The 26,390-nt window shown below is 57.9% G+C and overlaps 3 protein-coding genes across 7 annotated transcripts in view; all 3 read left to right on the top strand.

Annotated features, from left to right (window-relative positions):
- CRAMP1 (cramped chromatin regulator homolog 1) overlaps positions 1–6,390 on the top strand; it is a 51,922-nt gene extending 45,532 nt beyond the window's left edge. The window contains exons 20-21 of the mRNA XM_080830632.1: positions 810–955; positions 2,601–6,390. Coding sequence (XP_080686758.1) covers positions 810–955; positions 2,601–2,765 — 311 coding nt within the window. The 3' untranslated portion in view covers positions 2,766–6,390. The remainder of the gene's footprint in view (positions 1–809; positions 956–2,600) is intronic.
- Positions 6,391–6,829: 439 nt separating this feature from the next.
- JPT2 (Jupiter microtubule associated homolog 2) lies at positions 6,830–19,740 on the top strand. The gene is made up of 5 exons (XM_080829879.1): positions 6,830–6,915; positions 9,621–9,769; positions 14,340–14,482; positions 16,077–16,125; positions 17,082–19,740. The coding sequence occupies exons 1-5, from the start codon at positions 6,872–6,874 to the stop codon at positions 17,267–17,269; spliced, it is 573 nt and encodes a 190-aa protein (XP_080686005.1). The 5' UTR covers positions 6,830–6,871; the 3' UTR covers positions 17,270–19,740.
- Positions 19,741–22,992: 3,252 nt separating this feature from the next.
- The window catches only part of MAPK8IP3 (mitogen-activated protein kinase 8 interacting protein 3), a 45,870-nt gene continuing 42,472 nt past the window's right edge, over positions 22,993–26,390 (top strand). For 4 of the 5 annotated variants that reach the window (XM_080830964.1, XM_080830963.1, XM_080830962.1 and 1 more), the window contains exon 1: positions 22,993–23,433. In XM_080830964.1, the coding sequence (XP_080687090.1) occupies positions 23,116–23,433 (318 nt within the window). In that variant the 5' untranslated portion in view covers positions 22,993–23,115. The remainder of the gene's footprint in view (positions 23,434–26,390) is intronic. The other variant, XM_080830965.1, reaches the window with a different exon arrangement.

The raw sequence follows: 26,390 nt of genomic DNA, 5'->3' as shown, positions 1-26,390 counted from the left end.
GCACCCCGTCTCCAGGCTGCCCGCTGTTGGCTCCTGCCAGCTCGGGCTTTCTGCTCTTGCCGTTGGCGGTGGGATAGATGATGGGTCTTGGCGCTCTCAGCTTCCTCTTCCCGTCCGCAGCTGAGTGTCGTGAAGCGGACCTGCCCACAGTCTCTTGGCGTGTTGACTATATGTAGACCAGAGCGTTTGCAGGATGGGCCCCTGCCCCAGGCACCAGGTGCTTGTGCGGTGGGAGGAGCCGCCAGGGACAGCCACACTGGCCTCAGTGGCCTCTGCGGGGTGGGCTCCTAGGGCCCGTGTGGGATCAGCACACCCAGCATCCTGTAGAGGACACGCGTGTGGTGGGGGGCTGGCGGCCCTAAAAAGGGGTGGTTTTACACACGGGTCTAGTCGGCACCTGTGCGGGCACGCAGGCCCATAACTGGCGGCGTAGGTGAATGAGGGCCCGGTCTGGGGGTGCACGGGCAGCAGCACCGATGGGGCTGTGTTCTGAAGTAGGTCACGGAGCAGTGTAGTCTGCGAGGTCAGAGAACATGAGAAATCGGGAGCACCTTACCAGAGATGAGGGTGGTGGTGCGACCGTGGGCCGCAGCAGGGCTCCTGGAGAGCGAGGCCGACTCACTCGCGCTGCACGGAAGACTCCAGGCTCCCTGTGGGAGGGAGGCCGGGAGCACACGACTCCATCCAAAGCCCCGTGGCCACACGAGCGCATGGGTACATGCCTGGGGGTGCCTGGCCCGGCCGTCTGCGGCCTCCCCAGGACCCTCCAGGCGAGCCAGTCTCAGGATGTTTTCTCCTCCTCTTGGCAGCAAGCTTCATCTCCCCAGAGAAGAGCCGGAAGATGCTGCCAGCCTCGTCGGGGACCCACAGCGGCACCTCCCTGCTGGGCCCCAGCTTACTGGATGGCAACTCAAGAGACTCGTTTGTGTCCCGGTCTCTGGCTGATGTCGCTGAGGTAGGCGCGTGGCCCTAGCTCAGACTTGACAGGCAGCCCGCCTTCTGGAGGTGGCCGGATGCCTCCGCCAGGCCTGTTGGGTGCTTAGAAGCCGGAGCTGTCCTGACCGGGGAAGGTCTGGCCGCCCTGGGCCAGCACTCATTCCCGAGTGGCGGCAGTGGCCAGCAGCTCTGCCCCGGAGGCCTCGGAGCCAGGGAAGCCCCGGAGGCAGGTGGCCTGCGGGGCCTCTGCTGGTGCGCAGCGTGGGCTCTGGGTGTGTTCTCCCCGTCAGCGCCGCCGCTCCTGCCTCAGTTTCCCGGTCCACCCGTTGCTGCCGCCGTCTTCCGAGGAGCGGGTGGCCGCTGCGGGTGGTACGTTCTCCCTGCTGCCGCCCGACGGGCAGGGGCGCCTTCCAGCCGTCTCTCCCTGTGTGGTGGCTTGAGGCTGCCGCCCGCAGAGCTGAAAACCGGCTCGGGGTGGGGAGTTGACGAGGAGGCGAGACTCGGTCTGTGATGCCCCTCGTTTGTCCACCCAGAGCCTCCCGGGCCTCCGCCCCGCGAGGAGTGAGTGCGTCAGGGAGCAGGCAGGACTGGCAAGGGCCGGGGCAGAGAGCGCAGCGCTCCGAGAGAGACGGGCGGGAGGACGAGCGGGAGGCGGAGAGGAGGCTCCACGTAGAGTCGGCTGGGCCTAGTTCTGGGGTCAGAGGCCTGGAGCAGCCTCTCCTGAGTACTGCTGCCCTGCGACGTGCCGGCATCGGGGGGTCTCTCTGAGAGCTCCTTGTTGGTTTCCCGACGGAGCCCTGGATCCGACCGCTCACGTCTGTTTCTCACGGACGCCTCGGCTTCCCCTTATCCCGACTGACATCTGGAGGTCTGAGGAGCTCATGGGGGGAGTCAGAGCTGAGCGGTGACGTGACTAGAAATTCTCCCCAAATAGACGCAGACAGAGAACAGCAGCACACACCCTCCTTGTGCTGCGCAGCGTTTCTCAAACCGCTTGTGGGTCTGATGTCACAGGAGAAGCCCCTCTTTCTCCTCCTGTGTGCGTGTGCGCTTGCGCTTACGAGCCCTCGGCTCTGTGCGGATGGGCCTGCCGCACGTATCTGGAGACCCTCGTCAGGACTCTGCCCTTCTGGGCAGTCTCCAGGGCGGCAGCAGCGGTGTCCAGGGCTGTTTCAAGTGCAGACCTGGGGGCCCAGCCCGGGTCCACCCCAGCTCCACCCCAGGCCCACCCCTGGCCCACCTGATGGGCGTGAGGACAGGTGGGAAAGGTAGGGCCAGGCTGGCCCCCGTCGACAGTGATGGCAGCTGCTGGTGAGCACGTGTGGGGAAGATAGGCACTAGTTGCTCTGCTTTTCGTAAACAGATTTTAGTTTGACGTTTCTCTTAAAAGCTTAAAAGTCTGTTTATCGAAGTAGTCTCGTGAGTCCCAGATCGCAAGTTGCTGGGTCTTCTGACTGAGCCAGCCGGACGCCCCTGTCGTGAATCCTTAAAATTCGGTTCATGCCATAGCTCTGCTCGGGATTTTCCAACCTGCTCGTTGACCGGGTTCTCGAGTCTTCCCCGGTTCGTTCCGCTCCCACTGAGGTCCCCGCCGGTTGCTCCCAGGCCAGCGGCCGGCCAGCCGCCTCCTGACCTGGACTTCCCTTGTGTCCCCTGCCTTGTAGGTCGTGGACTCCCAGCTGGTGTGCATGATGAATGAAAACAGCATCGATTACATATCTCGATTCAACGATTTGGCCCAAGAACTGTCCATCGCTGAGCCCAGCCGCCGAGAGGCTCTGTTTGACGGCAGCGGAGGCGGCCCCCCTGTCGGTGACCTGTCCCAGTGACCGCACCTCGCCTCTGGTGGGGCATCCTGGAGGCTGCAGAGGAGGGCTGGGGGTCCTCCACGGGGGTAAGGGCAGCTCTCTGCAGGCTAGAGAAAACCAACCAAGCCCAGGAGCCCCCAGGAGACGATCTGAACAGAGGAACCTCTGTGCCCCAGAATGTGCCCCAGGCAGGAAGCCGCGTCCCGAAGGGCAGGGGGCTGGGGTGGCCTGGGAGACGAGGACGGGTTCTCTAGGAGGGCCCGTGTCAGACGCTGCTGTGGCGTTGGAGCGGCTCCCTGCCGGCCGTGGGACAGCGCGTGGTGGCCACATTCCCGCCCACGCTTCTGCCTCACTTGTCGTGTTGGACGTTGCAGTGACTTGTCCTCCCAAGGGAAAGGTGTGGGTGTGCGGCGGCGGCCACGCCCCCGGGACTCACAGCCTCGCTGCTCTCTGCGGGGGCGCTTCCGGCCACCGCTGCTCTTTTTCTGCCAAACCTATGCACCTTGCGGTTGTGCTCTCTGCAGAGGATGGGGACGGACAGCTGGGCACGGCTGGGCTCTGCCTGGCGGGGTCTGCGCCCTCAGCAGACACTTGGGAGGACGCCCGGATCGCAGGGCAGCGCACCTGGCGCCGTCCCCCAGAAACACTGGCCCTTGCTGAGTGCGCTCTCCCACCCGGAGCTTTGTTCTGACCGGCTCAGCGGGAAGGAGGAGGGAATCTGGTTTTGTGCGGCTTGCGTGGACTTTTAGGGAAAAATCCTGCTAAAGTGGTTGGAAGAAGGTTTTCCTTGTGTTTTGAGAATAAGGAGACATTGAAGAAGAAAAGAATTCAGGGTTTCCTTCCTGTGTTCAGGCTTCTTGGTCAACGAAGACGTTCCTTTGCTGGGTCCGCAGCTGCGCTTTGGCCCGCGAGTTCCCGAACCGCCCGGGCGCTGCTGGCTAGCCGCTCACACGCGCGCCGTTTCCGGGAAGGTCTCCGCCTCTCCAGCGCCTCCTCTTCCTTCCACAGGCTTCCGTGCAGAGTCCACCCCGTGCACACGTCTCCTCCTTCATGTTTCCCCCTCCCCGTGGTCCTCTGTCTCTCTTCTTCCAGCACAGGGAGCGCAAGCAGGGCGCAGACGCCCGGGTGCAGTCAGAGCGCGCGAAAGCCACGTCCCTCTTACGTGCTCCTTGGGCCTCCTCTGGGTGACCGTTTGCCATTACTGCCGGTGGGTCAGCGCCCAGAGTTTGCCCGGATCGGAGCTGATGAGGCTGCTCTGCTTCTTGGCCTGGGGGGAGGCTTGACAGAACCCCACCCGGCCCCCCATCCGTCGTGGCCGGCAGCCCGTGCTGCGGTGCGGGTCCGGGTGCGCCTTGTGTGCCACTGTCTCCCTGCGGCTCCATCCGCCGCCTGCTGTCTGGGCCACTTCGGCTTTTGACACCCACCTGAACTGAGGACGGTTCCTCTCTCCTCTTCCTGCCCGCCGTGGAGCGGCAGTCCTACCCCGGGCCAGTCCCAGCCCCCCGGGCTTCTCTCCCTCTCCGTCATGGAGAGGTGAGGCAGCGTGTAAGGGAACAGAAAAGGTCTCTTGCGTGTGCAAGCAGGATGGATGCTCCTGGTGCCACGGTCTCCACAGCCGGCTGCAGCGTGCCAGGCTGCGGGCAGTGCCATTCACCCCGAGCCACGGGGGAGGGAGCCGCCAGTTAGCCTTCCAGCTAGTACGTTCCTTCCTTCTCAAGTTTTTCTCAGAGCTCTTGCCTGTCACGTGGTTTTCTTCTTTCAGGTCTGGTTCTAGGTACAAACATCACTAATAAAAGCCACTGTGGGCAGCTGTCCTGGGCTCTTACAGAAAGTCCTGAGGCTCTGGAGAGGAGAAGAGAGGGACGTGCCCTTTTAGGAAGACATAGTATCATTTGAACCAGAGTGTCCTTGAACTAGCTTGTGTGGCTTAGCTGTCCATCTGTTAGCTTCCTGAAACGAGCGCCCGCCGGAGGGGATGACAGCTGTGGAGCGCTCTGGGCCGCTGACTGTTAGGTCTATAGTAGGTTAGGACTCCAGGCCCAAGTTTAGGTCACCACTAACTTACTCATACTCCACTGTCGGGGACCAGACACCCCCAGTATCATAAGGCATCGATGCTGGGAGCAGGACCTGATGGCAGTGTGCGCGTTGCCAGAGACGGTAGGGGTCCTGAGCTGCTTTCACCAGGGGATACCCCGAGGCGGTCCGGTGGGTAGGCTGGCCCCGGTGATTCAGTGACACGTAAAAGGAGGAAAACGAGGGATTTGGGGTCAGCTTTTGTAGGCTCTTCAGTGGTGCCTTCCACTAGGGCCTTAACTACAGACTCTATCTGGAGTGTCACCTAGGGGCCAGGTGGATTAGGGAGGACAGTGGGCTGACTGTTCTCACCTGCAGCAAAGCTGACACGATTCCAGAGAATTCTGCCACTGCTGTGGCAACCTGACAGGTCTAAGCATTTGCTTGCCGTGTTAAAGGGAAAGTAGAATTAAAAGAATGAGTCTTTTTTCCCAGCCTAAATGAATATATGTGTATAAAAATAAGCGGCTGGTAAAGCCTGGAATTTTCAGAAGACCCAAGCAGAGTAACTCCCCTCTTCCTGGAGCTTCCTCTGCCTGTCCCACGGGAGTCGTCGTCTTGGTGTGCACCTGTGGCTTTCTTCGTGCATTTGAGCATGCTGTGAGTAAGACCAGATCCGTCCCTCAGAAAACTCCCTCCCTAGTCGCTCTGATGTTTGGGACCTTTTGCCGATTGAGCTTTTGTGAAGACGGAGACTTGAGTATCTCTGGTCTTCACGGAGTTGGTGTTGTGGCCTGTGATGAGCTTAGAAGACGCAGCAGGAGGTGTTAAGTGGAGGCCGGTGACCGGGAGCATCCGTGAGGACGTGGCCCTCACCTGTCCTATCTGCTAGGTGCAGCGTACTTGCTCAGGGAGGCGTATTTGGAAAGAGTTCATCCACTGATGTACTCGCGTTCCCACATCTCCAGCTGCTTAGCTGCGGGATCCCGAAAAGGGCGTCCTTTTCAGTGGAATAGCCTCTTTTAACTAGATCACAGCATGGAGTCCAAACTTGGGCCAAGAAAAGTCACGGAGTAAGACCCTGGAAGCAAGTAGAGGAGGAAAGGAGCAGTTGCTGGTTTTTTGGTTGTGTTGAAAGAGCTTGAGATCTTTGAGACCCATGTGTGAGGAGATAGGGCACTTTGTCTTAAGAGGAGGAAGGAACCCCCAGCGAAACCTGCCCTGGGACCCGCGGCTCACGGTGGGGGCTCGGGGGGCGCAGGCGCTCGGCGTTGCAGGCAGGCAGCGAGCGGGACCCTGTGCCCGCCCGGGCCGGCGGCGCGGCTCTCCGCGGCTCCCTCCGGTAATCGTTAAGCCATATCACCGAGGTCTCGGCTCGTCGGAGATGCGAATCTGTTGTACGGATTATAAATATGCATATACAGTGTATGTACAAAGCAGAATGCCTGCCCTTCCTGGTTATTTTTTGTACCATATTGTAAATTATATTATTTATTCTTTACCAATTTTGGGAATAAAAGGTGTTTTGGTTATTTAATATAATAAACAAAAGCTGTTAAACTTATGTTTAAATTTCCAGTTCAACTTGTAAATCTGTTTTTATTATTGTGCATAAATACATACTAATACTTGATCTAATACTTCTCGAGTGAGCCTTGTTTCCTTCGCGGCGGGCTTAGCGCTGGCGGCCCGGCGTCGGGCCCCGCGGCTGCGCGGCCACCGGCAGACCCGCGCGCCTCCCCCGCTCCCAGCGGCTCCCTGCGGCTCCCTGCGGTCCCCCGGGCTTTGCCCCCTGCTGCCGGGAGGCGCTTCCGGAGTGCGGGCCTGCGCCTGCGCGGGGGGGTCAGGGCCCACCCCGTAGCCCTGCTGCCCAATGTCGGCGCCCGAGGCCTGAGCGGCATCTGCTGTCACCAATCGGCTGCGAGCGCGGCGCGAGCCTCGCGGGGCTTCTGTCCCGGTGGGCGGGGGCGTGGCCCGGCGCTGCGATAGGCGGCGGCGGCGTGACTGGCGTCGACGGCGTCCAATAGGTGCGGGGGGGCGGGCCTCGCGCTGCGTAGGGCCGGGCGGGAACCACGGTGCGGCGGTCGAGGAGGCGCTGCACCGCGGACGACATGTTTCAGGCCCCGGAGAGCGAGGGCGCCCGGGCCGGCTCCAGGTGCGTGGCGGGCGCGGCCACGTGGCGGGCGCGGGTGCGGGTGCCGGGTGACCTCACAGAGCCGCGGTCCCCGCGTCCCGCTCCGAGAGGCGGGCGCTCGGTCCGGACGCGCTCCCGTGCCCCGCGGGGTGTGGGCTGGAGGCCCGAGGCGCGCCGCCCGCGCTGCGCCTCCTGGGCCCGCGTTCCCCTCGTGTCCTCACCCGGAGACGCTGGCCGAACGGTGTGCGGGGCCGCCGCCGGGAGCCCGGGACCGTGGGGGTGGGCGGGGCCGCGCCCTCCGGTAGCCGCGCCACCGCCGGTGCGCGGGGGACGGGTCCGCGGGGGTGGGGGTGACCGCCCTGGGCTCTGTCCCGGGGTCTCCAGGGCCGGGCGCCGCGCTCCCCTAATCCCGGGATTCCCGGAGCCTGGCGCCGCGCTCCCGTAATCCCGTCCTCCGCACCGGGCCTGGCGCCGTGCTCCCCTAATCTCGGGGTCCCCTAGGGCCTGGCGCCGCGCTCCCCTAATCTCGGGGTCCCCTAATCTCGGGGTCCCCTAGGGCCTGGCGCCGCGCTCCCCTAATCCCGGGATTCCCGGAGACTGGCGCCGCGCCCCCCTAATCCCGCCCTCCCCACGGGCCTGGCACCGCGCTCCCCTAATCTCGGGGTCCCCTAGGGCCTGGCGCCGCGCTCCCCTAATCTCGGGGTCCCCTAGGGCCTGGCGCCGCGCTCCCCTAATCTCGGGGTCCCCTAGGGCCTGGCGCCGCGCTCCCCTAATCCCGGGGCCTCCAGAGCGGGGCGCCGTGCTCCCCAAATCTCGGGGTCCTCTGGGGCCTGGCTCCGGGCTCCCGCAGTCGCCACCTTGCCTTGTCAAGTTTGGGGGTTGTAGATGCCCATGAGTTTTCATTACTGCGCGATCCTCTTCTGTCCCTCAGCCTTGCCCTAACGGTAGAAGAGGGTGTGTATGTGACAGCTGTTGAGATAAATACCACCTCCAGTAGGTAACATGGGGAGGAACTTGCTGAAAACCCTGTAAGTCTGGGTGAGTCAGGTCAGTGTTCAGTAATTAGTCATCAGACCACGAACGGTGGCAGTCACACACGTCTCCGTGTGCAGCGATGGGAGCCACAGGTTGAACCCGCAGTGCTCTGGGGCACCCAGATCCCCGCGCTCCGGGGCCGGACGCCGCGTCCCAGCTCTCCTTCCCTGGCGTCCCTGGGTTCAGCCCATTTGTTCCACAGCCTGGGCCCGGAGGCCCCGCGAATGTGGCAGTTCCTGGTTAAACCCCCTGGACCTGCAGGGCGGTTGCTGTCGGGGGTTGGGGGGTGCACTACACTTCTCCGGGGGTGCCCGTGTTGGAGACGCTATTAGGAGAAGGAGAGGACTTTTCCTTTCAGGACATGGAAGAAGAGCGTTCTTCTCGGTTGGGTGATTGCATGAAACCGGAAGCCTCTGCTTGGGATCGGCCAGACGATTTGCGTGTCCGCAGCCATCTTAAAGGCCCCGAGGAGCTGGACAGGCCTTGCGGGGCCTCCGATCTTACTTGGCTGTGGAAGGCCGGAGTCAAGTGGGGGCTGAAGACCGCCAGGCCCCGCATCTTCTGTTTTCTTGCCGAGGGGTTATCGGATGTTCAGGGGACTTGGAACTGTCCACTTGTGGTGCCTCGGCCATCCCCAATGGGAGGTGGTCCCTTTGCGCCGCAGACTGTGCACCTGTAAAGAATTTATCCGGGTCTCTCTCCATTACTGCTTCTCTCCAAGTCTGACCCATCCCCCAAATCTTTTCTGAAACAGACACCAGCTCTTGGGGCAGGGGGTGGGGGGGAGGCTTTGGACCTGGAGGCGAGAGTGGCTTTTGTTCTCCTGCCGGTGCCATCGTCCCCTCGAGCTGTCTCTGTGGCTCTTCTTTGTCACGAGCCCTCTGGCTCCGCTTGTGTACTTCACTGTCTACTAGAACACGCTGGCGGGTAGACGAGAGAACGAGGTAGCTGTACTCAGCGCGTCCCCCCAGGCTGTCAGTTCTGAGCTCTCTAGTATTCCCACCTTCCCTCTGTAATTTGTGTCCTGGAGGTAAGTGCCCTTGATGGGGAGCCTGGTGAAGGCCACACTGAGCCATTGTGGGTTCTGTTTTTATCAGAATAACCTCTTTATTCTCAGTCCGCTTATTTGAGACCCTGTTGGGGCAGCCTGTGTGATCTGCATGACCCCATCCGCCCATCCCGTTGCCACTGTCCCTTCCTGGGTAGCTGAGCCACTGTGCTGCTTTTCTTCCCTTGTTTCCAAAGTACAGTAAAGCAAAAGTACACAGAATAACGTAATAAATACTGCATTTCCACCACCCAAACTTAACCATTGGGTCATTTCAAACAACTCTGGCTACGTCCTTTGCCGTGAGACTGTCTTTCTCAGACAGAGACCCCAGACTCGATACGGGCATTGTTTCTCCACAGAGGTCTTAGGGGTTCCACTAAGACCCAGGGCTAGTGGCATCACTGATGGGAACACTAGCGCCCCTGTGGCGCTGGCTTTCCCGGCAAATAAAGCTGCTTCCGGCGCACAACCTGCTGTCACCCACGGTTCTGTGCACGGGGTCTGGCACCAGCTTCTGGCAACAGGTGCTCAGGGGCCGTGCGGGTAGGTGAGGCCAGGGCGCAGGGCAGAGGGGACCAGATCAGACGGATGCACACTGAATCAGGACGATCTGTGAGTCTCGGGTGCTCTCTGCTCTTAGGGCCATGAAGCCCCCGGGAGGAGAGGCCAGCAATCTTTTTGGAAGTCCAGAAGAAGCTGCTCCTTCCAGCAGACCCAATAGGATGGCATCGAATATTTTTGGACCAACTGAAGAGCCTCAGAACATCCCTAAAAGGACCAACCCTCCAGGTATGGGCCTTTGTGAATCTTCAGTCCTTTGGCCTCTGCCTGTTGTGCTTTCTGCTCTTCTTCTGATAACGTTTTTTTAATTTCTTCATGTCAGCCCTTTCAAATGTTTTCTGGTACAGGTTATCCCTTGCTGTCAGAGTTCTAGAATGTAAGGACGGTTTTGTTTTGTTTATTTTCTTGTTTGTTTGCTTTTTATATATATTTTTAAAGATTTTATTTATTTATTTGACAGAGATCACAAGTAGGCAGAGAGGCAGGCAGAGAGAGAGGAGGAAGCAGGCTCCCCACTGAGCAGAGAGCCCGATGCGGGGCTCGATCCCAGGATCCCGGGATCATGACCTGAGCCGAAGGCAGAGGCTTAACCCACTGAGCCAACCAGGCACCCCAAGTTTTTTAAAATTTCATTTATTAGAGTGTGCACAATTAGGAGCGGCAGAGGGAGAGGGAGAAGCAGACTCCTGGCTGAGTGTGGAGCCCGACACAGAGCTCGATCCCAGGACCCTGAGATCATGACCTGAGCCCAAGGCAGCGGCTTCACTGGCTGAGTCCCACAGGCGTTCCCAGTTCAGTCATTCTTTTTTTTTTAAAGATCTTATTTATTTGACAGACAGAGATCACAAGTGGGGGGGGGAGGGGGGAGGAAGCAGGCTCCCCGCTGAGCAGAAAGCCCGATGCAGGACTTGATCCCAGGACCCTGAGACCATGACCTGAGCTGAAGGCAGAGGCTTAACCCTCTGAGCCACCCAGGCGCCCCAGCTCAGTCATTCTTGAATCCTCTTTCTCTGCCACCAGACCGTGGCTGAGTCCAGGCACTGAGGTCACAGGGGCGGATGCTGGGATTCTGGTTCCCACCAGGGATGCCCTCCCAGTTCTCCATTGGGTCCTCACAGTGCCAGAGATTGTGTGCAAGTTGTGCTTTTAGACATTCTTCAGAGGGAGGTTCCTCTGACTCCGATTGGCACCGGGATCAGAACTCTGAAGGAGGACCCCGTCGACGTACTTCTTCAGTGCTGGTCCCCCTTTTCAGTAGTCACAGTGGGAAACAATCTTAGAAAAGTCTCTTTCTCGGCCGGTAGGCTCCCCAGTTGAGTGACTGACCGTATGGGGATAGTTCGCCAAGGAGCTCTCCCTGTCCTGTGTCCCCAAGGAAGACAAGGTTGTGAGAGGCCCGACACAGGACTTTGTATTTCCAGCAGATCAGTCCCGCAGAGCCGAAGCTAGCGAGGCTCCTGCCCTGTGCCAGGGACCTAACCCAGGGTAGCAAAAGCAGTAGGTTCAAAAGCTAGTTTGGGGTTTGGTTGTTTGGGTGGGTGGAGGGTTAAAGTTTGGGATACAGTAGAAGCAGGTGGTTCTTAAAAGTGAGGAACACCCTTGTCGCGTCCAGTTTACAGGTGTGGGGCCGGTGCGGTCAGTGCCACACACCCTTTGTATCAGCGACAACAGGATAGCCACCATGTGTCAGCTCTGTACCGGCTGGCTGCTGGCTCTGTGTGTCCAGAGCTGCCCCTGGGGGGGGTCGGGTTCCCTGGAGAGTGTGGCAGCTTGGGGCACTGCCACTCTGCGGACCCTCGGCCTCTGGTTCTCCAGCCAGCAGCCTGGGCCCCTCTTGACCGAGAGATAGAGAGCCTCTCTGTGGTGCATGGTCACAAGATGCGGCGACAGCCGCTGAACTCACTCCCTGTGCCGGGTTCCTGCTTCTGCAGCTGTTTTGTCTTTGGGGTCTGTTTTCTGTCCTGGCAAGTGCTCTTGGCAAACAGTCTGTGATGAATTCTCAAGGGACGGCTGAAAGGGAAAGCTCCCAGTGTGCCCCCTGCCCTCTGATGAGAAGGCCTGATTGAGAAACGGGTCCAGGATGGCCATGGGGGGCGAGACTGAACCCGTGATCGTCACTGAGCATTCTCCAAGGGTTGTCATACTCAGTGTCTCTCTCTTTTTTTTTTTTTTTTTAATAAATTTCATTATTTATTTGACAGAGACCACAAGTAGGCAGAGAGGCAGGCAGAGAGAGAGGGGGGGGAAGAAGGCTCCCCAATGAGCAGAGAGCCCGATGCGGGGCTTGATCCCAGGACCCTGGAATCATGACTTGGCCGAAGGCAGAGGCTTTAACCCACTGAGCCACCCAGGTGCCCCCACAGTGTTTGTTTACCCTTCTTGAGCGGGCTCTGCTGGCTGCCTGGCTCACATCTTCCAGATTGTTCTCGCTGCTCTAACCCTAGTGCTGGAGACGTGTGGACAGTTCCGCATTTGCCAGGGACTGTGCTCAGTGCTTTCCATGTTTTCGTTTGGCTGCCTCTCCACCCCAGGAGGTGGGTGTGGGGGCGCCCCTGGACAGAGAGGAAAACAGGCTCGGGGAGGGTCACTGCCACCCCCGGAACTCAGTCCTAGCCAGTGGCACCAGTGGCCCTTCGATCCCAGAGCTCATGCTATAAACTCAACCTGAAAAATCCGTTGGGTAAGTTTTTTGAAATGGAGCTGCTGGGGCAGTTGAAAATCCCGGTAGATGCTTCCAGCCGCTCATGGGAGGGGCCCGGCGCACCCCACCGCGTGTGCCATGCTCGCTGCCCACTCTGCCAGCACGGTGTCTGTCTTCTGCAGTTTGGTTCTTATAAAAGCATATCTTAGGGGGCGCCTGGGGGGCTCAGTCAGTCAAGCGTCTGACCCTTGATTTCGGCTCAGGTCGTTGGGCTCTGCACTCGGCGTGCAGTCAGGGTGGCTTTCTGCCTGTGCACCTGCCCTTCCTGCTTGTGTGCGCTCGCGCGCTCGCTCTCTGTCACTGTCTCTCCCTAGGAAATAATTTAAAAAAAAAAGCCTATCTTGAATTTACTTATGACTAAATTCAGCACATTTTCCTTCTCCAAACCTGAGTTCATCTTCCAGGCAAAATGTCGACTAGCAGACATGCAGGGTCCTTTATGTAACGTACAGAAACAGAACTGCGCTGTTTGGAGTTGAACATACACAGTAAAAATGTACCGACGATAACAAGTCCGTGGTCTGCAGGAAGTGCAGGCGTCCGGTGACCTGGGGTGTGGGGAGGACACCCAGGGTTCTGGGAGCCCGTCATGCTCTGTGCGCTCCAGGTGCCGGTTACCAGGGTCCTTGGCTTCTCTGTTATCTGTGACTATTAAGTCTGAGGAACTTTCGTGTTATTTTTTATAATTTAAAAATAATTTTTGGGGGCACCTGGGTGGCTCAATGGGTTAAGCCTCTGCCTTCGGCTCAGGTCATGATCTCAGGGTCCTGGGATCGAGTCCCGCATCGGGCTCTCTGCTCAGTGGGGAGCCTGCTTCCCTCTCTCTCTGCCTGCTGCTCTGCCTACCTGTGATATCTCTCTCTCTCTCTGTCAAATAAATAAATAAAATCTTAAAAAAATAATAATAAATTTTTTTGATGAGCAGTGTCTTTAACCAAAAACTTCAAATTGAGTTACTTTTATCTTCCACTTTTTAAAAAACTGAATGCACCTTTTAAAGAGAATTTACTTAAGCCTTTGTAGCACAGCCAGAAACAGCGGTGTCTGGGGTGAGCTGAAGCCGGAGTTCTGCCCCCTTGGTGGTGGAGATACTCTTGCTGACGGCAGCCCAGCAGCATCCCTGAGGGCTGACCCTGCCGGGCACCGCTCTACCCACTTCACGTGCATTGAGTGTTCGTGTCCCTGGCCTCATTCTGACCATCTGATGCATGAGCTCCGGACCTGCCTCTCAGGTCCTTTCGTTCTGCCCTTTCTGCAGCTGAGCCTCTGAGGGCACAGAAAGGCCAACTCATCTGAGTGGTCATCTAGCCGGCTAGTGGAGCGCTCCTCCTTTCTCCTCCTGAGATTGCAAGTCCTTGGTGCCCGGGGCCGCGGCCGGTGGCCCACCTCCGCTAGCACAGCTCTCCGCAGAAAGGTGCTGGCGTTTGCCGAGTGAAGAGACGCCAGCCGGGCTGTGTGGCGGCCGTCCTTCTGCTTAACGGAGGCGTTTGGGCGTTGACTCTGCTGTCTGGCCGGACTCATCAGCTTATGAGAAGTTACATGTTCGATGCGTATTTCCATTATGGCTCATCAGATCACTTAGAGTTTCGTTGTAGGATGTCACGTGTCTGTGATTTGCTGACATGTCTAGTTGTCACTGGTGGTTGCGGCCAGAATGAGGTCAGCAGAATGACTAATAGGTGTTATTTTCCAGATTACAGGTTTGCCTTGAATATGGCATGTTGTTGAATTCGTTTCTTACGTATTTGGTCTAAAAATGCAACAGCTCTTTGCTTTTAACATAAAGAACTTTCCGTGGATTTAAGGAAAAAGATTCTTTAACAGGACAACACAAGTTCAAGGTTAAGGAAGTCCCAAGTGGGAAATGCTAGAGGCCCGCCGAGGTCAGCTTCCAAAAATGAAGGTCCCAGCAGGCCCCCGATAAACGGGTTGATGTTGATGTACGGCTCACCAGCCTGGTCCCCCCTCCCTGGGGGCCCGAACCAGGGACTGGCACTGGGGCGTCCCTGCAAGGGGAGTCTCTGAAGTCATGAAGGCGGCGGGTGGCGCGGGGGGGGGCTGTCGTGGGTGCTCACCGTCACGGAACTGTTTCTGCAGGGGGGAAGGGAAGCGGCATCTTCGACGAATCCACGCCTGTGCACACTCGACAGCGTCTGAACCCACCTGGCGGGAAGACCAGTGACATTTTTGGGTCCCCAGTTGCTGCCACTTCTCCCCTGGCACACCCAAACAAACCCAAGGTATGGGCTACGTTCAGCGAGCAGACGTGGAAGTAAGAGAGACAAAAATTGAGCCAAGGGCTCCTTGCTGCGGCTGTGAGGCGGCTACAGTGCGTTACCAGGACCAGGCGGAGCGGGTGACGTGGTTCTGCCAAGCGCGGTCCTTAGTCACGGGGTTTCACGGCTCCCCTGAGTCAGCGCAGAAACCCACTCCCGTGTCGCGATGAGGCAAGCCTGGGGACGCTGGCCTCCGCGTGCCGGTGGAGGCGACTGCCCCCTGCCGACGGGCTGCTGCTCTCCTCTGCCCCGGGGGCCGTGCGGCTCTTCATAGAATTGAACATCTCCTAAAATTTCCGTATTTTTAGTTGTCATCAGTAAGCATGGTAATTGCATTGGATTAAAATTCAGCCAGTATTTAGAGTTTTGGGGTTCGTGATAACACTTCTGAAAGTCTGATTTGTGGCTTGGAGCGGAGGACGGCATCTCCGCAGGAGTCGCATCCCGGGGCGCTGCTGCTGCTGAGGGAGTTGTCCTGTTACGAGGGTGCTCAGCCAGAAATGAAGGAGTAACGGAATGCTGATGTCACCGTTGTGGTGACTCATGATAAAATCCTGGAGCTCAGCAATGAGCGTCAGTGGCTACCATCACAAGAGACAGCCAGAAATGCAGGTCCTTACAGAACATCACAGCCCACCTTCAAATTCTGGTCAGAAAGTCAGGTCCGCATCAGACCAGCTGTCCGTTAACTGACACCACAGGGTCGGTCTGGTCACAGGAAGTAGAGGACTGCACACAGCAGGCACTAGAGGGCAGTCCGTAGTCCTGGCCACTGGGAAGAGGTTTAAATGATCCCGTCCCTGTCAGAGCCTGGGCCGCGCAGTCGGGTGTCCAGCTCTTCGTTTTGGCTCGGGCCGTGATCTCAGGTTTGTGAGATTGAGCCCCGCATCAGGCTCTGTGCTCAGCAAGGGGTCTGCGTGGGATCCTCTGTCTGCTCCTCCCTCCCCGCCCCCCCCTAAAAAAGCGGGGGGAAGAATACAGTCCCTATCAAAGTGCCTACCATAGTGTTTGGTTTGTTTTGGTTTTAATTTTTTTTTTTAAGTGGAAAGACTATCCTAAAATCCTCAGGGAATCGTGACTAGCCAGACATGTTAACAGTGAATAACACGGTTGGAAAACTCACTTCCCAGTCTCAGAACTCACTGTAAAGTTCCAGTCCACGCAGTGTAGTGCTGGGAACATGACCTGAGCCAAAATCGAGAATTGGACACATAACTGTCTGAGCCGCCCCTGGCCCCCAAGCACCCCTAAAGGACATTTTTAAATTGGATATTTGTGGGTAATCGAAATACTGAGATTTGCTTTACGGACTGCCCAAGGGGCGGAGGGACTGTGGTGGGAAGTGTGTGGCTGAGGTCTGGATGGTGGCGAGCTCTCGTCACGGCTGCGGGGGCGGGCTGCGGGGGCCTCGTGGCACTGCTCCCTCCGCTTCGCTCGTGGGTGAAACTCTCCACCATAGATGGAAACAAGCCCATTTGTGCCCTGAGTTTCATCATCCTTTCGAATGGGGGTAAAATGTGTGAATCACCTACTGACCTGGGGTTTTGCCTCATTGCAGGACCACGTGTTCTTATGTGAAGGAGAAGACCCCAGATCGGGCCCTAAAGGTGAGCTGCTGCTCTCTGTGCCTTCCCTCGAGCGCCGTGCTGTGGGAGGGTTGCCGCCGCGCCCCCAGAGGATGAGAGGGACTATTCCGTGCCTCTCCCAGGCCTGCTGACAGAAACAGGCGAGGTCCTGTTTGTTACCAAGAGGATGTGTAGTAGTTGAAGGCCAGAGAAGTAGGCTGTTATTTTGGGTGAAAACTTCCCAAGTGGTCACCACCAGCCTTTCTTCACTCGGCATTGGTGGTCAGCCTAGGCCGCGACCGGGGACAGCCTTCTAGAACCTGATCTCAGGTAGTAAAGCGCAGGGATCTGGAGCCATGAATGAATTTGTGGCCAGCGGTAGCCCAGGCAGCACTGATGCAGAAGTGGGGGGAGCAGAGGGAGAGCAGTAGAGGTGCTGGGTGAGGAGAGAGACCGTGAGGCCTGCACGCCGTCGGAGAGCTGTCCCTGGGGCGTGGGGTGCGGGCGTCAGACTCTGAGCCCCGCCTCGCTGTCCTAGCTGGCTGTGCTGTGGTCACCACTCCCTCGGTCCCTAACGGAGACACTCGTTCATCTAGAAGTCCGAGGAGCGTCGGCAGGCCTTGCCTTGCCTTGTTAGGCCCCCAGTTGAGACAAGCTCCTTCTCTTCCTTGTCATGTTCAAGTTGAGAGGTTTTGTTACTGATTCTTGAGGTGGAAGAAAAAGGAGTGGGGTCCCTCAGGTGTGTAGGATAATCGGTTTATTAGGAATTTATCAAGGAGTTTCTAGTATGAAGCCCCAGCGTTGTCCCCAGTTCAGGAACGGTCTCTGCCATTCAGTCTCCTTGGGACGAGGTGGAGGCCTGGCTCTGTGCGCTCCTCTTTTCCCATCACGGGGTGGCCTTGTTGCTGGCCGCTCTGGGCCACAGACTGTATGCGCAGCGTGCCGGTTTGGTCCGTGGGTGGCCTGTAACGGGATGGCATGCCGACTTTGTCCCGCAGCCGCAACAAGCACATCGTCCAGAGAAGAGGCGGGTGAGAAGGGAGGCCCTGGAGAAGCGGGCTGCGCCCCACAGCCGGTGCCCATGCCCACGGGGGACAGCCATGAGCCCAGGTTGGGCCCGCGGCCGCGCTCTCACAACAAAGTCCTCAACCCGCCTGGAGGCAAATCCAGTATCTCCTTCTACTAAGAGGGGCTGCTGATTCACCCGTAGCCAGACGAGGACCCCAAGAGATAGGATTTCAAATACTGTAGTTTCTTTTAGCCCAAAGGAGCCGGGTGGGGAGAGGGTCTGCTGTGCCCCTGAAGCCGCTGCGCGGGCCCCACCACCGTCGCAGAGCCGGGGGGCCTCATCTCGCGGGCTGCCAAGACCTGGCCTGGTGGGGATAACACGGGACTCACTTGGAACTGCAGATGGGACGGTACCCTGCGAGGGGCGTGGGGCAGGTGGTGCAAGGCCACGGTGAGGCCTGGTGGGGTGGGGCTGGCCGACGGGGGCCGGGCATCACTAACACAGCAGCAGTTTCCGTTTCAAGCCTCGGCAAGAAAATAAGAAACGACCTGCGCGTTGCTGTAGGACGGAGGAGCGGGGCACAGGCCGAGACACTACTGCTGGGGTCGGGGGTCTCTGGCCCCTCGGGTCCTCACCCCTTTCACTGTGGGACAGCTTCCGTCCCCGGGACAGCCTCTGCGGGCCCCGCTGCCTCCTTTCCAGTCAGCCCCAGTGTGTTGCTCTGCACACTGCTTGAGCCACCTCGGCCGCTGGCCCTTGGCAGCTGTCAGCCAAAACCAAAAAGTTGCTCTCAGTCTCATGCTTTACAGTAAGGTTTTGTGCTCTGATCTCTGAGGTGCTTCATTTCTGCCGTCTAAAACCTTGGCCAGATCTTATGTAGGAACCTCTGCCTTTTACACCCAGGCTGGTTTTGCTGTGAATTGTTCCCGCTTTTCCTCAGCGGCCTCCCTCGAGGCCTGCGCCTGTGTCCAGGGCTGCAGCTGGCTCCCTTGTCGAGCCGCAGTTCTCCCCGTGGGCAACCCCCCCCACCCGCATCTGTCGAACTGGCCTCATGCGTCATCCAGGCGGCGGGGTGACTGAGACCCTTCATGTGTCGTCACTCCTGTCGGCGGAAGAAGAGGTGCTTCAGAACCTTGGGTTCTTCGGTTCGAATCGTTAAAAATATCTGAAGAGCTTTTCTAAAACACCAGCTTTACGTAAGTGACTGCTGACTCTGCCCTGTTTCCGACACCTTTCTAGGAAAAAGGCAGTTGGCTCAGGTACAACCAAGAGGAAGAAACTTTGCCTGCCTGCTCTTTATAAAGCTTTGCAGAACCTCTGGACCATACTCAGTTTCCAGAAGGAGCCTGGAGACCTTGGTCCAGAAAATTGACTAGTTTGACATTGAAGGCTCAACAGGCTGATTCCGTGATGCTTGTTGGCAGAGATAATGGGCTGGCCAGAGTGTCTCGGTCCCAGCAGGCAAAGTTTCTCCCCATTAGACCCTACAGGGCAGCAGTCTCAGTCTCACACCTCATCGTGTTGGACCAACAGTTAATAAGAGGACAGGCTTTGGGTGGGGGTACGTCCTGGTGTGAGTGCCTCCCAAGCTACCGCTGGGTGCTGAAGATACTGCATCACGACGGAAATGGAGAAAAGCCACACCACTGTGTTTCCACGCGCCCACCGTGGCCTAGACACTTAAGTGCCTGCGGGAGCTCCCTGCCGAGCTCCGCCTCTTACACCGGGCACGCTGGGGGACCTGCACATGGCTTTGTCAACCAAAGACCCTTTGTTTACCCCCTTCCAACTGCCCTGTTCACTCGGGAGGCTAGAAACTTTCCATGTGACTCTCTCAAGTACTTCCTGTCTCCACCCTTCAAATGGCCACTTAGAGGAAAGTTGTTTGGAATTCAGAGCATTTTTCCCCCATTAGGAAATCTCATAAATGGTAGTTAGGGTTTAAGCCCAAACACACTAACTTTTGCTTAACAATGCAACATTCTCATGATAGAAACAAACTACCACTTATGACTATGTTTTTTGTCGTTTTTAATACGCAAGAAAATGATCTCTGGATGCTGGATTGGCTTGCAAGGAGCCCTGACATCGTACTGCCAGGCCCTGTGGCAGTGGCCCTGCCCTCGCTGTCCACCTAGTCCTGTCCACCAGCAGGGTCGTGGGTGTGGATGGGGAGCAGTGGTGGGGATGGAGGCAGAGAACGACGATAGCAGAAGCCTCTACACGGTGCAGAGATGCCCTCCCTCCTCTCCCCAGCCTTCCCTCCCTGGGGCCGCAGAACTGGGTTTAGAGTGCCTGGTAGTCTGGTCATTGAGAGAAGCGGGAGAGGACTTTCTGCCCCTGTGAGCCTGATGGAAGTGGCCATTTATATTTGGAAAATGCTCTATACATCGGGGACTGCCTGTGTTTGGAAATTTATTAACCTAGCATTCTGTTCTCAACCTCTAAGCTGCATTTTGAAATTATTAGTCTGTATTTTTATTAAGCCTTAAAACTTTTTTTATGTGCATTTGGTGCCAACTTTTTTCTAGAGCTGTATCAAAAACAAGCCTGTACTCACATCACAATATAGTTTTGATAGGGGCATTTTGTTGTTTTTACAAGGCAGGATTGGGTATAACCGTTGAATTAAACTTAGCAATCATGTACTCGAGGTCTTTGTCGGTTCTTTGTATGCATGTCCGCGTGTGTTTTCCTCAACATCCGTTCTCCACAGGGCCTGAGCCCTGCTGCTTCCTTACAGCTTTTCTCTGAATGGGTCTGCCTTTTTTTTTTCCCCTCCATTTAGCCAGAAGATACCCAAACTAATCTCCTTCTCAAAGATTACAGATTTAAGGTTTTTAAACTTGGAAACCGAAGACTTAGCTTTGTGTCGAATGAGCAGGAATACGCCAGTGTTCTTCTCCTACACCATTTGTACGGGAACTGAAGGTATTGAACTTGCATCTGAGTGGGCTTTGAAACTCCAGTAACAAGCCTGGTAATGAGTAGACGGGGTGCTCAGCTTCTGGTTTGCCTGTAGGCTAAAATCCTGTACAGAAAGCACAGATTGAGGATCTTTTCCTCATATGTTAGGGATTTTCGTATGTCCTAAAAGCAGACAGAATCTGTATGCATTGTGTGGATCTAAGATGATGAAACCGCTCAGACTACCTGCTTAGAGACATACACACACCGCCTCACAGGCTGCACAGCGTTCTTCCTGCTGGCCCAGGGCCAACACCAGAACAGCACGTCAGAAAGAAACTGATAGGGGCACTTGGGTGGTTAAGCTTCCAACTTTTGATCTCGGCTTAGGTCAGGATCTTGGGGTCTGGGATTGAGCCCCGTGTCAGGTTCCACGCTCAGCAGGGAGTCTGCCAGACATTCTCTCCCTCCCCCTCCCTCTGCTCACACATGCACACTTTCTCTAATAAATTAATTAAAAAACAAACAAACACCTGACCTACACTACCTGACTCCGTCTTCATTTGTTATCTGAAAACATGTTTGAGTACAGAGCCTGTCTCAGGACCTGGGCCCAACAACACTGGCAACATCACACCCCCGGTTTGCAGGAGCTGCTCCAGCCATAGGCCAGCAGAGTCCCAACCCGTTTGCCTCCAGGGGCTAGGCAGTGGCCACCTCTCAGGTCCGAGAGCAAAGTAGCTGCACGCTGGTTACAGTGAGGGAGCCAGCGGCAGTGAAAAGGCTGCCCTTTGATATCCTCTGCTTCCTCCAGAAACGGACTGGCTCTTGCAACAGCATAACTTGTTCCTATTACTTTCCAAACCCGGTGAGGGGGTGTATTCCTCCCGTGTGGTCCAGCTCATTTCCTCACTTGATATCCTTGATCCTTGTTATTCTCGGAGGTCATGAACGAAACATTCCTGTTTTATGTGTGACTACGAAGTGACACCAAAATTCAGCGTAGGAAGAACTGAGAGAGGCATGTTACAGGGACCTAGATGACTCTAGCAAGTTAAATTAGATCTTTTAAAAGAAGTTTTTGTTTAAATTCCAGTCAGTTAGCATACAGTGTGCTATTTGTTTCAGGTGTCCAGTACAGGATTCCACATTTCCATACGTTACCCAGCGCTCATCTCAGTGAGTGCGCTCCTGGAAGCCCAGTGCTCTGTCCGCTGACGGGCTAAAGTGAAACGTTTGAGACCTGTGTTCTCACCTTACATTTTAGGGTCTTGTAGTGAGAAGAAAATTTGTATCTCCAATTACCTAACAAATCTGAAAGCAAGTCTATTTTAAAAAAATATATAACAGCATTTTTTAAAAAAGATTTTATTTGTTTGACAGACACGGATCACAAGCAGGCAGAGAGAGAGAGGGAAGCAGCCTCCCCGCTGAACAGGGAGCCCGATGCAGGACTTGATCCCAGGACCCTGACATCATGACCTGGGGCGAAGGCAGAGGCTTTAACCCACTGAGCCACCCAGGCACGCCCCGCCAGTCTCTTTTTAAAGCAAGTTCTAACAGGTTGCCAGAGTTTCGGGTGCACCCGCTGCACCCGTCAGTAAGCCTCAGGAATTATTCAGTGTTATCATCTTGTTAAAATTTCCTTTTGTTTTAGCCAATTTCAAGTAAACGTGCCCAATTACGCTAGTAATAAAAAGCAATAAAGTTGGTGGCGACGTCAGTTGGCCTCTCACGGTGGGGGCTGCTGAATATAGCTGGCACTTCGGGATCCAAAGGGGTCGTGTCTGAGAAAAGGCCTAAGGCAGGTCTTAAACATGAGCCCGAAACACTCGTAAGCTTTCTTTGTAACTTAGCAGGGAGAACCAACACACCTGTCTGTCCCGGCTCCTCGTTTTGAGAGTAAACCTAGTCATCCTGCCTTGTGTGCTTACGACTGACTAGGGCTGTGCCAAGTCCCTTTCATGGATCAGCTCTTTCGTGCTCCTGCACTTCCCAGCAGGTCGCTAACATGTCTAGGCTCCGATCGGAAGTGACACTTGGCATGACCGAGTCACCTAGCCAGCGGCCAAATCCACACGATCTGAATCGGGGGCGAAAGCTCCGTGTCCTCCCTAACGGAGAGGCCGTGCACCCACCCGCAGGACGAACCCGGTCGCCGTACTCAGGGCATCGTCTGCGGGAGAGCTCACGGACCTCGCGCGAGCGCGTCAGGATGGCCCGACCTCGGAGCCTTTCGTTGGGCGCTCTCGGGGCGGCCCGCGGCCGAGGCTGTCCTCAGATGCCGGTGAAAGAACGCGAGTCCGTCGGGAGCAACTCCGCATTCAGGCCTCCACGTCCTTCCAGCAAGTTCCAGGGGACCCTAGATGCGAAGGAGGGGCGGGGCGGCGGGCGCCACAGCAGCCCGCGAGCGGACGGCCCGGCCACACCCGCCGGGGCCGCAGAGTCCCGGCGGCGGCGGCGAGCGAGCGAACGCGCAGCCTGTCGAGACGCACAGCGGCGTCCACCGGGACGCACGCGCCAACAGCCACTGCGGACGAACACCCGGCGGCCGGTGGCACGGGGGGCGAGGACACCGGGGCTCCCCGGGGGGCGGGCGGGCCGGACGGGCGGCCGCGACAGCCTCTGCGGCGTGGCGGCCGCGTCCCCGTGCTCCTGGGACACGCGCCAGGTCACCGGGGAGCTGGGCGAACCCGCGGAGGGCGACGCGCGCCCGTGGGCAGCGTCGGCGACGCGCCGGACCGGAAGTGCCCGCGGCCCCGCTCGGCCGACCTTCCGTCTCGGGGGCGACCTACCGCTACGTCACGGGCCGCGCGACCCCTAGCGGCGCGGCGGCGCGGGTCTCGGGCGGGACTTCCGGGCAGCAGCACTTCCGGCCGCTGACTGACGGGCGCAGCGTCGCCGGCGGCGGCAGCAGCAGCAGCAGCGGCGGCGGCAGCAGCAGCAGCATCAGCAGCGGCGGCGGCGGCGGCGGCGGCGGCGGCGCCCGAGCCCCGAGGCGACAGCGGCGGCGGCGGCGGCGGAGGCGACGGGCCGCGGCCTGCGGACTACGGGCGGCCGGGGCGGGCGCGCGCGCCGGCGGACAGCGGGCCGCGCTGGCGGCGGCGGTGGCCGCGATGATGGAGATCCAGATGGACGAGGGCGGCGGCGTGGTGGTGTACCAGGACGACTACTGCTCCGGCTCGGTGATGTCGGAGCGGGTGTCGGGCCTGGCGGGCTCCATCTACCGCGAGTTCGAGCGCCTCATCCACTGCTACGACGAGGAGGTGGTCAAGGAGCTCATGCCGCTGGTGGTCAACGTGCTGGAGAACCTGGACTCGGTGCTCAGCGAGAACCAGGAGCACGAGGTGGAGCTGGAGCTGCTGCGCGAGGACAACGAGCAGCTGCTCACCCAGTACGAGCGGGAGAAGGCGCTGCGCAAGCAGGCCGAGGAGGTGCGTGGGCCGGGCCGGCCGCCCCGAGACCCTCCCCGCCCCGCCCCGCCCCGCCCTGCCCCGCCCCGGCGGCCGCGCCCGGGGGCCTCGGAACCCCCCGCCGCTCCTCGCTGCTCGGGCCGCGGACCCCCCGACCGCCACCTCCCCACCCACTGCACCCGGAGCTCCCAGCCGGCGCCCCCACAACGCTGCTCCGGCCCCGGAGCCCCCCCCCCACCGCTCCACCCCGGAGATCCCGGCCAGCCCCTCCCTGCTCCACCCCGAGCCCCCGACCGCCCCCCCCACTGCACCCGGAGCTTTCGGCCGCCCCCCCGCCCCCCCCGCCCCCGCTCCACTCCAGAGCCCCCGATTGCCCCCACAACGCTGCTTCGGCCCCGGAGGCACACCCCCTCCCCCGCTCCACCTCGGAGCCCCCGATCGTCCCCGCAACGCTGCTCGGGCCAGGGAGCCCTCGGCCGCCCCGAATCGCACCCCACCCCACCCCACCGCAGCCTCAGCGGCCAGGAACCTCCGACCAGGCCTCCCTTCCTCCCCCATACCCACCTCTCATTCCAGACGTCTGTTCTTCTTGCGCGCGCGCGCCTCTGTGTGTGTGTGTGTGTGTGTGTGTGTGTTTGCAAACCAGCGTCCTTAGACAGACTCCCATTACTGTGTTTGGCGGCTGCCTTCTAAATCCAGCTAGAAAAAGGATATGTGATCTTAGGGTTCTGCAGCTGGGAGCGGTCTGTTGTCACAGGATCTTTCCCTTGTCCCTGATTCAGTGTTTCCGGGGAATGTGACATGGATGAGTTTGGTGATGGATGTAAACACCATTGGGTTGCTGCCTCAGCACCAGGGAAATGTCTTTGCCCTGTCCTCCCCTCAGTTGGGAAGGTTGTTAGCTTACGTGGGAAAGGCTGAGAAATTCCGCTGTGGCTTCTGAGAAATTACAAATGGAATTTGGAAATATTTGGTGGTGTTCCAGGATGTCTCTGCAACCTGGAAATCACTTCTTCATGAACAGTTCGAAGAACCATGCATTGTAGGAAACCAGTTTGCCTTTTCACCATAAAATATTTACCTCCCAGTGTGTGCCGGAACCAAGGCGTGTGGGCTCCCATCCCTGCTCTGCCCCTCTGACCTTGTCCACATCGCCTGCCGGCTCCGGATTTTGATTTTCCATCAAATGAATCAATTGCCCTGGGTGATCTCTAGGCTTCTCTGACCTTCTGTTATTCTAGGCATTAGGTGATAGTGTCTAGTTTATGAATACAGTTTCTTACTAAATGAGTCACGTTTCTTTTCAGTTAATTAGGCTTAGCACATTTTTTACTTTAGTATTGAAATAGAAGATTGTTTCCGTATCGGGCCTTTTTCTTGAATCAGAGTGGTTTTTTGCCAGTTTGGTTAAAAGCATGTTTATGAAAACTCAGTGTCTTCCGTCATTCCTACTTCTGGTCATTAGTTTGCTTTGGGATCTCATCCGTCTGTCAAGAGACTGTTTATTGATTGGAGTGTCAAGCTGTGAATTGGTTTAAAGATCTCAACTTAAGGGGACATAAGAGCTCATAGGATTGTAGGGTTCAGAGTGGCCTTGGCGTTTACTGGGGAAGGAAGTGGACCTGAGAAGTTGGGGGTGGGGAGGGGCTGGACCAAGTCACATGATCTGGAAGAGCCATAGCGCACCCAGTCTACCTTGGCTCTGGGCCCAGGCTCTTCTTTCTGTATCATGCTGTTGTGGGAGGTCAGAGAGCTGCACCCCCAGAACACTGGCATGCTGGGGGTTCCCCTTGCCCGGCAGTGGGACTGGGGCTGCCTCCCCGGTACTGGGCAGTGCCCTCCACTTCTCTGACTCCTCTCCGCAGCCACGTAATGTCTAACTGATGATGTTTTGAGTAAGTTTGTTTTCTTCTTCTCGAACCTCTGTGGTCAGCATTGTGGATGAGAAGACACTGAAGGGGGCGATCGGATGGACAGTCTTAAGGCTGTGCGTTGTAACCATCTAGCCCAGAGATGAGCTCAGCGTGCGTGAGGCCCCTGCTCTGCCCCATGCAGCTCAAGTCCAGCCGTGAGTGACTGTGCTGCTTCTGGCCTCCCGCTCGCACTCCCCCGGACTCAGAGCCGGAGGGTGTACGTATGGTTGGCAGGGCACGGTCTTTGAGTCCGAGACCCAGCCTTGCCCAGCTGCGAGGAGGAGCTGCACCAGGCTTGCTGAGCAGAGAGCCAGGAAGCGAACAAATGCTTGGCTAGCCAGCACGGGGCTGCGGTTAGCGGCTACCAGGATGGCCTTGCAGAGACCTCGGGCAATGGTACCGCTGAGGAAGAGGGCCGGATACCGTCACCACTTTGGCACTGTGTCCAACAGACAGTCATTTCCAGTTCTGTGGAAAAGCGCACTCCTTTTTCGAGGCAGGGAATTGAGAGCACAGACGTGCGTCTGATAACACAGAAGCTGGAACGCCCCAGGCCGGGGCTCTTGGTGCAGAGTAGCTGCGGCGTGCCTGGCCGCTCTGGTCCAGAAGGCTTCATCGGAGCCGGCTAACCCAAGCCGCCCGCAGCCTTCCAAGCAGGCACAGCCCACAGGTTTGGTTGAAAAAGCCTTGAGCAGAGCACAAACCCCCGTCCCGCACTTACTGCCCGTGGTGGCAGCCACAAGAGATGGCGAGTGAGGTCTGGGTCTGGGGTGGTTCATTAGACGGGAGCCATGGTAGCTGGAGACAGTGGGCTCCCAGGAGTGGGGGCCGAGGACGCAGACGCAGGCTTGAGCGCCAGCCCTGCCCTCGGGAGCTGCACCATGGACCTGTCTGCCCCTCTCTGGTTGCGGTGGCCACGTCCGTAGAGGAAGGGGGTTGCCAGCCGTGAAGCTTCTGTCATAGTAAGGGCCAAAGTCTCGTCGCTGGCTGTTGTTTTCCTGAAGAACTGTGGAGAGACAGGCTTAGTTGGGCCAGGGGAGAGCCCCTGGATGGACTTGAAGGTGG

Source organism: Martes martes, assembly GCF_963455335.1.
Source record: "Martes martes genome assembly, chromosome: 18".
NCBI lineage: Eukaryota > Metazoa > Chordata > Mammalia > Carnivora > Mustelidae > Martes > Martes martes.
Note: the sequence above shows the minus strand (reverse complement) of the source record. Positions and strands in the feature narration are given on the sequence as shown.